This window comes from Eleutherodactylus coqui, chromosome 4 (assembly GCF_035609145.1).
Source record: "Eleutherodactylus coqui strain aEleCoq1 chromosome 4, aEleCoq1.hap1, whole genome shotgun sequence".
Lineage (NCBI taxonomy): Eukaryota > Metazoa > Chordata > Amphibia > Anura > Eleutherodactylidae > Eleutherodactylus > Eleutherodactylus coqui.
In genome coordinates this window covers 200,281,927-200,295,636 of record NC_089840.1, presented here as the reverse complement: position 1 = coordinate 200,295,636, position 13,710 = coordinate 200,281,927, and the positions used below count along the sequence as shown (strand labels likewise).

The window sequence follows — 13,710 nt, the reverse complement described above, 5'->3', positions numbered from 1 at the left end:
AGTAACAGATAGGAAGCTGAATATAAATACCAGGTATTAGTTGACATTTTTTACAAAACGTGAAAGCTAGTAGGCCACTTCACGGCTCCTGGTTATACTGCTAGTCCCTACACTAACCAGGAGTCCAGCAGAACCGGACAGAGTTCACACAGAACGCTGCAACAGGACAGGACACAGATCGCAGGTCACACAGCAAGCTAACACAAAACTGACAGAATATAAACGAACAAACGGACATGAACCAGCAAGACACAGATCACACAGCAAACTTCAACAGGCAAGGATTCATGACTGCTCACCCTGAACACCAGGCGGAGACTGACCAGGAGCTGGGTTTATATGTGAGCACAGACCCAGGGGATTGGCTAGCATGAAGTACCACACCCAGCCAGCTCAATCAATTAACCCTGTGAGAGCTGTGCTGCTAGGAAGCTTAGAACTACAGATCCTAGCAGCACACGTGACAGGATCATTCCAGCCACCCGCTTCTATTCACTCTAAACAGGCAGTTGCTCAAACATTGAGCAACCCCTGTTTACACTGAGCAAGAAGCCGCTCAGCAGTCATTCTTTTTCAGCAAGCTGAAAGGGAACAACTAGCAATAACTGAGCGATTTTTTTACTCAGTGCCCTGTCTGCTGCCATGTGTACACGAACCAACAGTCTCCCAAAATCGGTCATTTGAGTGATTATTTGGGTGACTATGGACCTGTGTAAAGGTAGCTTTAATCTATTTAAAATCTAGGCAATATTACTGAATTTAAAAAAATAGGTAAAATTTGCAATAGGGCCAAGATGAGGAATATTGGTTACTTTTAAGTATCTACCATATATTACCAGTCCGTTACCGTTTAAGGTATTAGGGAAAAAAATGCCTTTACTCTTAGAGTTAAAGATAGGAAAATGAAGAGCCACACATTTAGTGAGGTCCTTTCTTAGCACTGGCTTTGATTGATCTCATTCAAGTCCCTTCTGGAAGCCTACTCTCTGGGAACAGGCCCCCTGTCTATTCAGTCAGCATTATAAAATGTTATTTTCTTGCCCCTATATATAAGATTAGTAGGTCTAGGCATGCATGTTTATGAGGAGAAAGGAGTAAAAGGAACCCATACACATTAGGAAATGTCAATTTCAGCAGCAAGACCAGACAACTTATATGTATGGAGGATTCTCATGTGCCCAATACTTTTGTTCCCCTGTAGATAAGCTGCCGCCAGAGCTGTCTGGCAATGGCTTATTTAACTCTGCCCATTGAAAACACATGAACCCCGGTCTAAACCGAGCATTCATGTGTATGGAGGAGACAGGAGAAATAACTGTCAGATGAACAGTTTATTTCCTGCGAGAACACAAAGGAATGTGTCACAGCGTATCACTGCTGCTCACTCCATTCACCTGTCCCCCGGGTTGTGGTTTGATGACGCTGTCTATCACAGGCCGCTGCTCACTCCCAGGCCTCTGCCCATAGGGCTTGCGCCCGCTCTCAACTTCTTTCTTAAAGGGCCAGCGAGCACTCCCGACTTCTGTGTTCCACCAATCACCAGCCATCCCCTGCTATATCAGGCAGCCTTCCCTCATGGAGGATGCCTAAGCAATTTGGTTGCATTAGCCATTTGTTACAATGTCCCCGTTTATGTACTTTCTGGTTCTGAAAGTTTGCCTGACTATCCCGATCTTTGTTCTACACTACCACAGCTTTGCATTCTGGACTTTGCTATTGCTTGGTGCCTGCCCTGACTTTCAGTCTGGTCCTCTTTATTGCACCAGCCCTGACCGCAGTCTGTATTGCTGCAAGACTCCTTTTCAGACCTTTAAGTACTGCACCGTGGCCTATTGCAGCATCAGCAGCCACATTAATGGAACTATCTGTGTTTGTAATGGCTTGGAGACCCTGCAGCAAAGCCGGTATCCCATTTGGAGAAATCAAGCATGAAGACCAGGGTTTTCTTGGTGCTGCCACATCAGATAGCCCAAAGACAAACCAATGTGTGGCAAGGCAGATCCACTTCCGTCTGCCTGACAGGTTGTGCATGTTGAAATTCAACATGTTCAGGAAGCCTCCATACACATAAGATCATCGGCTGATCCCACAGGAATTGGCAAGAGTGGCTAACTTTTATCTAATGTCTATGGAATGATTGTTCAAGGCATATAAAAATGTATTTTTTCCCTAGAATGTACCTAAAATAATCAGATCATTGATGTATTGTTATGCAGGCAGAAAAACTGCTTTTATCCATCTAGTATATTCTCTAAGTTATCTGCTTCTTCCTATGAAACACCAGCATTGCTGCTCATTATTAATTAAAATGCTGATCTTGTGTAATACGGGTATTGCTCCCATGTTCACGCTGTCATATCTCTTTGCAGAAGACACTAGACTTACTGTTGCATACTGTTCACTTAGTGACCTGTGCTCCTCCTCGGTGATATTTACAATCAGTTCTCTTTTCACTTGTTCCCTGTAATCTCTACTATTGTACAGAAGCATACTAACCAAAGCCATTGTTGATTTTAGTTATTCTTGTATAAACATTACTACTGTAGGCGCAGTGGGAGAGGACTTGGGTTGTCAATAGTCAGAAGTCTTGGAATCTCGCAAACTGCTGGACTTTTAATATTTCAAAAAGAAAAAGAAAGATCTGTCTCCATGTAATTTATATTGCAATGTCTATACGGGGAGATAATGAAATGATATACTAATAACTGACTAAAAGTATATTATAATTGTGCCGTGATGCTAAATTTGAGCCACATGTAAACACAAGCATACAAGACGGCAGGGGAGGCTCTGTCTGTATCACATCCTTCATTACTGATCCTGGCATAATGGACAGAATTCCTTCTGGCTTTGTTTAGTCTCATCATCAGGGCCAAACTGTAACATGAGTTACATTATTGATTTGCAGGGATATTCAGATCAAGAATATTTATGGCTTATCAAACAGAGGTCATAGATGGGTGTCCAAGAGGAAAAAAATCAATTCCCAACTCCAAGTCTGGCGATCGGAATACTCCCTGGATCACTGACCCTTCTGAACTAATTAGTGGCTATAACATGTAATATTGTATGGCTCAAGAAAGGCGTCCAGGCCCCTCTATTATCAAGTACTGCATCACCACATCATCAGTCAGAGTGTTTCATAGTCTCACTGCTCTTACAGTAAAGAACCCCCTTCTGTGTGGGTGTAGAAACCTCCTTGCCTCTAGATGTGGAGGGCACCCCCTTGTTACAGTCACAGTCCTGGGCATAAATAGATGATGGGAGAAATCTCTGTATTGTCCCCGACACCTCAGCCGTCTTTTGTCTAAACTAAATAAACCCAATTGTGATCACCTCTCTGGGTATTGTAGTCCATCCATTACATTTATTACTTTAGTTGCCCACCTTTGTACCCACTCAAGCTCTGATATGTCCTTTTTGAGTACTTGTGCCTAAAACTGTCCACAATATTCCATGTGTGGTCTGACCAGTGACTTGTAAAGAGGGAGAACAATGTTCTCGTCATGTGCCCCTAGACCTCTTTTGATGCACTCCATGATCCTATTTGCCTTGGCAGCAGCTGCCTGACACTGGTTGCTCCAGTTAAGTTTACAGTTAACTGAAAAACCTTTTTCATCGCAGTTTTTGCTCAGTGGTTTTCCATTAGGTGTGTAATAGTAACACATATTTCCCTGCCCATGTGCATAAACTTCCGTTTATCAGTGTTAAACTTCATTTGCCACTTGATATTTTATTGTGCAATCCTTCTACCAGGTCATTAATAAATACATGAAAAGGAATAAGGCCCAATACTGCCCCCTGTGGTACCCCACTAGTAACACAATCAAAGTATGTACCATTAATAACCACCCCAGTTACTTATCCACTTACACACATATTAATGGTAATATTTTATTACAATTGTGAATGTCAAATGTATTTTTGCTGTCAGAGCATATGGTAACCTGTGCTTTCTCTATGCAGGTGAAGGCTTTCATAATTACCATCACACTTTTCCCTATGACTACACTGCCAGTGAATTTGGAATCCGGTACAACCTCACCACATGCTTTATAAATGTTATGCGTTATTTTAACCTCGCAAGTGACTGCAAGACAGTATCAAAAGAGACCATAACGGCTCGTCGACTACGTACTGGAGATGGAAGCTACAGGAGTGGCTGAAGAAAATACCCATAGAAAGGATGACATTTTTAATATATTTAACAAACCAACAACCAATATAGAGCAAGGCTAAATATGATTACTTTAACATGACCCAGCACAGTGTTCTTTTAATTATGTACTTAAAGTAATTATATCTCTACCTTGAGTTTTCATCTCTTCTTCCATTTGCTTTCCTCTGTGTGTTGTCTCTTCAGTAGGCTTTTGTAAGTTGGGTTGCATTTTGTATTTATATTGTATTTTGTTCTCTTCTCCAAGTTCTATTTTATTTCACAGTCGGTATAAGTTCTTATTGTCAACTGATGAGATCTTTACCTACTGTCAATTTTATTCTTAAGCACTGACCACAACTCCAGCTCTCTTTTTCAGTTTTTATTGACTGCTCTCAGGCTATCTGCAAAAAGAATGAAATCCAATAAGAGGAAAACTTACAAGTGCCATTTTTACCAATTTGTACATAAGGGATAAAAGCTAAAGGAGTTTTGTATGTATTTAATTTACTCTTGTACAAACAGAGTGATTTTTAGACAGTTCCTTTGCTATCATGCTATTTAAGCTATCGACTGTCCCACCATTGGATTCTTGTTGGATGTAGTGGTGGATTGCAGAATTTAGGATGCAGTAAATGCTTTATGTGAGTTGTGGCAGTATGCATAATAACGTTTGCTTTGACTCCTAGTTCTTGCATAACTAAATCCTTTCAAAGGTAGAGGAATTATATATATTTTCATTGGCTTCCTCAGTAGAACTTTTAGCTTCATGTTATGTTTGCTACCGGGCTGATATAAGGTCATTGCAGAGTCTTATGTTAAGCTATGGAGATGTTCTCTTTCTTGAACAGTCTGAAATTGTAGAATCCAACTTGCTGCTTTTCAGCCATACCAATATCTATTAAATAGGCATAGACGATTAACATTGATAGAAAGCCTCAAGCAGCCAACCGTGATGGAAAGTGTATAGCGGCATCACTAGTAAATGTTTAGCTCCAAAAGAGGTTCGGGAATATAAGAAGAGCATGCTAAATTTTAATTCCATTTCATTACGTGCTGGGATGAAATGTTGACAAGGTTATTTGGTTATATAGCTTGATGTATTGGTCCTGATGGGCCATACAAACTAGATTAACTTCTTTTGGTAGTATGTACAGGGGCATGGCTTTGGTCGCCCTCATTTTGTATATTATGACATGTCTTTAGCTATTGTATGGCATATTAATAACTTAGTTAAAATAATTCATTTCAGATCAATGTTGAAGTGCGTGCTAATGTTCGTAGCACTTATTCTAATTTCCTTCAGAAGTGAACTTTGATATGTACCTTATATGAACTAAAAGCACTTAAAATGACTTGCACCAAAAAAGATGCTATTTTTTTTCTCCTCTTATGTTTGGGCCATGGCATAAACATAAAGGAATAGATTTTTTGCACCAAACTAATATTTTGTGCAAACATAAACAGTCCAGCGGTCAACCAGGTTATGTGCGCAGAAATATGAATGCAATTGCATCGCTCACAGCAATATTCATCTTCATCATGATTATCAAGTCAACGAATAAAATAGGTTGGCCCCTGAAAACTGCACCATGTTGAGCTCTTAAAGGATGTAGACCAGGGGCATAACTTGAAGCTCCTGGGCCCCAATGCAAAATCTGTAACAGGGCCCCCAACTGCTATATTCATAGTAACTGTCGAGAACCAGAACATACGGAAAAATACTAGCATTCAAATAGTTTTTGAACTGCAATGTGTTTATTTGCAAAGAATAGAAAAAGAATATATTTTGCGTGCATAAAAGATGACTAAAGAAATCCATTTAAAGCTCAGTAACATAATAGAACAAACTGAAACTTTTAAGATAACTTTTCTGCTTTGGAAAAGCAAAAAATGATCCTGCACATTAAGCTGATCTCAAAGTGTCTGGTTGTTGGAACCCGAATGATCAGATATAACTGATGGCTGGTAATCGGCAGCAAGTATATAATCCCCCTGCAGCGCCACCACTGGGGAAACTGACACATTGTATAGAATGTTTATAAGCTAGCTAATTACTGTAGGTAACCTTAGGTTATACATTCTATAGTAAAATACATTACGGTTTTTCAAAAGGACTACAAGCTTGAAACATATTAAAACTATAGAGCCATGTGATAATGTCATTGTCATAATTTGTGCACACTAATATCCTCCTCTTAGTAGTTTTTTGACTATATGCACAGCTAGACGTTTTTTAGTGGTTGGCTTACTAGGTTTGAAGCTTAATATGCACGTGCAGAATATTAGCTGTTGTTCATTTAGAGAAAACCAAACATGATAGCGATGATTACACGTAACCTGGTGCTGTATGTGAAGAGACGAGATTAATATTTTGATTTTATTTATATTTATTGAGATGTACAAAATTATACCAAAAATCTTGGCCTTACACTAGGTGTGTTGAAATGGAGATGGAGGTATTGGTTACATACCAAATGCACTTTCCCCTCAGCTCTTTTAGACCTATTTGAACATAAGCACTTAAAACGATTTTTTTTTCTCCATGTAAACTGCTTAAAATAAATGCCCGCTTGGAAGTAAAACTCCAACTACCTCCCCTTTAGACACCTTACATCTTTTTAATACTTAGTAATAAAAACACTTTCTGCAACTGCAACTCATTTGTGTTGACAGTCCTTTCTTCAGTATGTCTTCCTCAAATGTATCAGCATGATCCCAGGCATACAGTGTTAACATATTATAGACTAATATAAGACAGGGTAAATGACTGGGTGATCATGGGATATTGTCCACATTAACAGCATGGTACGTATAGTACAGGGTAAATGACCGGGTGGTCATAGGACGCTGTAATATAGTACAGGGTAAAATGACTAAGTGATCATGGGTCGCCTTGAATGCGCTCTTTAAAGAGAAGAATAATGGGCGGAAAGGTGATACATACTCAGTTTGAAGAACTATAAAGAGTAAATGTTCTCCAAGTAACTTCATCTGAATAATATCAGGGCTCAAGATGGCAAAAGGCACGTTTTAACATTAACAGGGTGTCAATGGCATATGTATATGCACAGAGGTTGACCATGCAACTAGTGTGGTATCCCTGGAGAGAGGGGTAATTCCAAATTAGTCTCAACCCCATTTTACTGGGCAGTGAAAACTTCTATAGGGATGCTGTAATATTAGCAAACAGGGAAGAGGAAGTGTACCGAAGTCATAACAATGGTATAGGGGCACCAGGTCCACTTTATTGCAAGCATAGTAGTTAGGAATGTGATGTTGTCAAGCAGCACCTGAAAGGGGACTAATTTTATCTTTGTATTGAGACCTCGGTCACCACTGGCTGATGCCAAGTTGCTTTTTTTTTCTTGTCTGCAACCACCACATGGTCAATTTAACCTTGAGTTGAAAGACTGAGTCCCGTCTAACAGTCTGGTTGCTAGGGACACATTTGCTAACAATTATCTTTTCAGTAGATTTTGCAACCGCTCTCAGATTACTTTTGAGATTTAGCTGAAAGTACAATTGCCTCAGCTACGCTGCTTTTTATTTCTTGCTTCCTTATTATCCATATATTTGTTAAAAAAAACATAGGTGGAAAAGCCCTTGCAGGTTAGTTCTAGGAATTATACAAGTGTCAGCGAACAAATGAAGTTGCAACAGGTTGAATTTATAGGGATCTACAAAGGGCGTTATTACACACAACATTTTCCCCCTGATTGCTGGCAGCCCCTAGACTCATCAATTCAAACACTATGAGGAATCCAGGTGCCGGCTGCAATCAGCGTTTCTCCGGCCTGTGTTTTGCACAGAGGAGAGAGGCTGCGTGTAATAGTACCCAAACTCCATAACTTGGATCGTAAGGGTATTTCTAATTCATGATCTATGGTGCAGAGAAAACAATTGCATGTGTACAAGCAGTTATCTAAGCAGCAATAGTCAAGTAGACTTTTTTCTATTTTTTCCGGCTTTCGCTGTCTTTGGCATGGTATCGCTTCAGCTGCTGCACGATGTTACATACGCACAATAGAAAGAGGCATTGTGTGAGATGAACTAAAGTGCCCTGCTGCACATTTCTAATAAATGGATAGATTTCCATAAAATTCCAGGCTTTGCAATTTTTTGAAGCCTTGCCTATAAAAAGGAGTATCCCATCTAAACCATTCATGGCCGAGATAAGTATATTAATCTGCTCCCCATGGTCACAGGTGGATGGGATCATGAGGACAGCAAAACTGGCTGTTCTGTTTCAGTACTCCCATAGAAGTTCCTAAACAGTATAACACAGCCAGCTACGTTAGTTTCATAGCTTATAAGATGTGGAAACGGCATAAGTTACTGTGCCAAGTTGCTTATTCAACTTCCATTCACTTCTATGAGAGTTACAGAAATTGCTTTAAAGAACCAGTTCTGCTGTTTCCAGAATCCTTGACACCTCAGCAGAAGGTCAGCTGGGATGGAGTCATAGGGGAGGAGCAATTCTGGAGATAGGATCTAAGAGGTTTGACCGGCAACTATCAGACATTTAAGGTATATATCCTATGAGTATGCCATAAATGTCTGAAATGGGAATACTCCTTAAAGAGAACCTGGCACCTACCTAAAGCACCATAGACTAGCTTATGATGCTGTTAGGCAACGTGACAGGGAGCTGGGTGCTGTGTTTTTTTATACTTGCCCCCTTCCTAGTTCTACCTACAATGCCTGTTGCTGAAGTCCGCATGCTGGATGAAAAAATGACTCTTCTCAGAGTCCCGTGTGCAGACTCTCCCATAGACTTGTATAGAAGAATGTGCACATGAGACTCTGAAGAGAGTCAAATGTTCGTCCAGTTGGCAGACTTCAGTGGCGAATACTGCAAGAACCATGAAGTGGGCGAGTATAAAAAGCACACCACCCAGCTCTATGTCACCTTGCCTAAGAGCACCCTAAGTTAGTCTGTAGTGCATTAGGCAGGTGACGGGTTCCCTTTAAAATCAAAATATAGGCCTAACTGACATACAGTCCTCAGCTATGGTGTGGTACTACACTTGAACTGAAGTGGTACACGTTTACACGCCAAGACATTCTGTGAACAGAACTATGCTATATGCTTTTAATGCATTTCATATTCTACTCACGTCCTTTTAATTTTGTGTTTGAGGTGCCTTCTCTGCAATGCCACATCTTTTGTTTGGTGATACATTGTGCTGGCATATGATGAAAGACCGGTGTGTGTATGTCAGGCTTAACTGTGTTCTTCATCTCATCTGCTAGTAGGATCTTCTTAATGCCTCGTTTTTGGTTGTGGTATTCAGAATATAGCTTATTAGCACTAAAGGAGCCCACTGATATTTAAAACAAAAACTTGGTCTTCTAAGACTTGGGTTCTCATGACTTGACACTGTGGCAGCACTAACCTTACGATATTCACTTGTACTTAGTATAACATGCGTTCTGGTCCAAATAGGCTGTTCTCTATCTTAAGGCCCATTTACAGAGGCAGATAATATGCCTGCAACGAGTGCCGATCAACAATATAGCTAATCAAACGACATTTGTTTACTTACATTAGAATGGATCAGTTGTCAGTATGTTCGGACGAACAGTTGACAATATGATCGTTAAGACTCCATAAACTCAATACATCTTCGTTACTGCCAGCAGCACATCCCCCGTTTACATGAGGGGGGGTGCAGGCAGCAAACTATGATTTTCATGCCTGCATAAAAGATGTGATTAATGACAAACAAGCATTTTCTCATTTGATCAGTGAACATGTTCATATGAACGCTAGCCGATCATTGCCCTATGTAAATGGGCCTTTAGACTTTGGAAGTCCAGTTTGTTTTTTAGCCTAGCAACATGCTCAAGAACAGTTTAGTAAATAATGAATATATTCTTCAAAACAGAAAAATCATCTTCAAATATTATACTACATTTCTACCAAGACAGGGAAGCCAGTGAGTAATATAAGGACTTTCAGGGACTATATAGAGACAGCAATGGACATCTTTCTTTAAACATAAAGCGTCTTTCAAGGCAACTGCTTTTCATACATGTGTAGAAAAAAAACATTTTTGTCATTTCAGTATAGTACGTTGTCTTGTGATTTTGTTGGAAAAACAACTGTGTGTCTGTGTCTAGATTTCTTGATTTGGGAATATCCAATTAAAAACAGGCTTCTGGGAACTGAGGTCAAGAAGTCACAAACGTAAAAAGAAAAAAAAAGGAGTTTTACACTAGGGGACAAATATTGGACACTGAAATGTGAAGCTGTTTGTATACTGTTCCAACAAAAGTGTTTAAATGTGCAACAAAAGATAATGTTTTATATTAATAAAAACCTGTTAAGACAATGTTTGGCCGTTTCTCATCATTACGCGATTGAATAGATTTTACGCTGCACTGCATGAATGAGTGATTTGTTGCATACATAGACTAAGTGGTCTGTAAAAGGTGTCCATCAGAAGTTAAAAAGGTTGTCCAGACTTCTATTGTGCCAGCGCTGCATATCCCATATTTCTCACTGGCCTGTTTACAGACGATGACATCCCATATCTAGGCTGACCGCTACTGCCAAAAACAATGCACTGCTGCGGCCTATGATTGGCTGCAGCAGTCTGTCTATGGAGTGCCACCTTCTGTAGGATGCAAATGGAGAGGGTGGGCAGATTGGGAGTTGCAGTGCTGGAGCTGTGGGGGCATGGAGCTGGTGATGATAGGCTTTTTTATTATTTTTCGGCATTGCCTGCATATAAGTGAAAAAAAACTTTACCAGGACAACCTCTTTAATCTAATGAGCAATAGGTATATCCAGTATACAACGCCAAAGCTGCAGAATGGTACTGTAGATTGCTACCCAACGCATCAGCCATTCACAGCCAGCGCTTCCAGGAGACGGGGATTTTTCAATCCCCGGCCAGAAGATGATGAAGAAAAACATGTGTCGGGAAGCTGCGGTGGCACCCCAGACAGTGCAGGAGAGGCAATATATACTTATTTTTTATTTTTTTCTTCAGCTACAGCTTATTTTCGGGGTAGGGATTCTATTTCAAGTCGCTACAAAATTGCGGTATCACCTTGAGAAACCACAGCGATATCTCGGGGACCAGCTATGTGATATCGCTGTGACTTTCTCTCAGCGATGCCATGCCGCTCGTGTGAATGAGGCCTAATGGAGAGGAAAGACTGATTTTCTGTTGCTGTTTCCACATCCTAGTTATCAATGTTTTGATAAATACTTTGATGAATAGAACACATATTTATAGGGCATTTCAAAACTTTCCTAAATTCCTATGAAAGGAAATAAGCAAAAAATTCTGCATTTAATTAATTTTACTATATTTATAATAGTGTATTTATATGTTTCTTATTGTCCGGAGTTGAATTTGGTACATTTCTACCGACTCCAACTCCACAGCCCTAAAACTATTGACATTTCCCTCATTTTTGTTTTCTGTACTACCATAGGAATAATAAAATCGGAAACAATAGAGTGCTGGATCTGTCACATGATAGGCACCACCCTGTTTTATATTCACAGTGTTTTACCCAGGGATTTCCTCAGACCTTAATTCGGTTTATTGAACCAAAAGAACACGGAGACACAGCTAGCAGTGAAATAATTGCATTGAAAACTATAGTCTGCATGCTGAATACCACATTTATCAAGACCCATCCCAATTTTTCTGACACTTCCATATTTGTCACAAATGAATAGTATAGCTTTCAAATATCACTATGTGGACGGTTATAAAAAAGTATTCTGTAATTTTTCTATGTTGAAAGTTGGTGATGCACAATGCTAAACGGTGTAGGGTCATACCACATTCACAAGGGTAATGGTAAACAGTGTAAGGTCATACCACATTCACAGGGGTAATGGTAAACCTGGTTGTCAATATACTCATAAATATCTAGGAGGAATAAGAGGAAAACACAAAATGTGAATCTATTTTAAAAAATTACACCGGAATTGCTATTTCGTGGAACATACCTGTAGTATTTACTGAAACAAAAATATCACGTAAAGGGGTATTCCCATCTTAGTAAGTCATGACGGTACTGTTGTATTATGTCTCCACCGGAATCTAGGGGTGGAGACCTAATTGAGCTGGGTTGACATGCAGGTGACGGTCACAGCTTGTGATTGGCTGTCCCTGCTGCCTTGCTATCTCTGTGTCTCTGCTCTTATGTGCTGTCTAGACCCCGCTGTTGCCACTGTGCCGTTGATTGTCTGTCTCCGCTGCTCTGCCATCTCCGGCTCTTGGCTCTGATGTGCCGTGCAGACCCCGCAGGTGTGACTGTCCCATAGATTGGCTGTCCCCACTGCCTTGCCATCTCCATGTCTCAGGTCTCATGTGCCGTCCGGACCCCGCTCTTGTCAGTGTACCGACCCTGCTGCCGCTGGCAATTGCCGTTCACTGTCAGTGCAGGACAGCGGCAGGGGTTTTGACTGACAACAACGGAGGAGCGGAGCACATCGGCGATCGCCAGGGAGACGGGGGACCAAAGCACATCGCCAATAGCCACACAACGGGAGATGGACAACAGCGGGGTGGTGAGTCAGCAGCAGGAACCGGATGTTCCAGTAGCAGGGGGGAAAAGAGCATCATCAGCCGGGAGGGCAGATTAGCCTACAGCAGCGGCAGAGCAAACAGCCGGAAATGGCAGCAGCGGGAACAGGCAATCAACAGCACAGTGGCGACAGTGGGGTTCGGACGGCACATGAGAGCAGAGACATGGAGATAGCAGGGCAGTGGGGACAGCCAATCATAAGCTGGTGCTGTCACCTGCATGTCAACCCAGTAAAATTATGTCTCCAACCCTAGCTTCCAGTGGAGACATAATACAACGGTACCAGTCATGACTTAGATGAAAATATCCATTTGTATGCCACAACCAGAGGTGGCCCAAACTACATTAACAGCCAAGCTGGCTGTTCTACACTGTTTCCATAACTCCTATTCACTTGTATGGAGTGACAAACTGTGTGGAACACCCCACTAGGCTATTTCTGCATTCCCCCCACTCCCACCCCTCTGGTGGCCAGAGCATACATATAGGTATTCACATCTAAGCTGTGGTTTATTAAAATGGGAATACCCCTTTAAGTGAGAGCTGGTGTATTTCATTAGATGAATGCATTCATCAGCTGACGTGTATCACCTTGGGGAGTATGGAAGAGCCTATAAATAGAGATGAGTGAGCACCCAAATGCTCGGGTCCGCATTATTCGAGTTGAGCTTTTCGTAAAATTCGAGAGCTCTACTCGAGTAACGAACCCCATTAACTACAATAGGAGACTCGAGCTTTTTTGTATGTGGGACGCCGGGTGCCGAGCTTTTTTTTTTCTCTAGGTTTTCTCTCTCTCTCGACAAAAAATTTGCCATTGACGCGCACTGCGTCGTGGCGGGGAGGGGCCAAAACAGGCACGTCACAGCGGGGAGGAGCCAAAAACTGCTGCGGGGTCGAACACGGTTTGATGCTCGTTCGAGTAGCGAGCACCATCGAGCACGCTAATACTCGAACGAGAATCAAGCTCGGCAGAGTATGTTCACTCAACTCTACCT

General features: G+C 41.2%; 1 protein-coding gene across 1 annotated transcript in view; it reads left to right on the top strand.

Moving 5' to 3' along the window:
• SCD (stearoyl-CoA desaturase) overlaps positions 1-10,494 on the top strand; it is a 30,329-nt gene extending 19,835 nt beyond the window's left edge. Inside the window, exon 6 of the mRNA XM_066600549.1 lies at positions 3,967-10,494. Coding sequence (XP_066456646.1) covers positions 3,967-4,166 — 200 coding nt within the window. The 3' untranslated portion in view covers positions 4,167-10,494. The remainder of the gene's footprint in view (positions 1-3,966) is intronic.
• Positions 10,495-13,710: the final 3,216 nt, after the last annotated feature.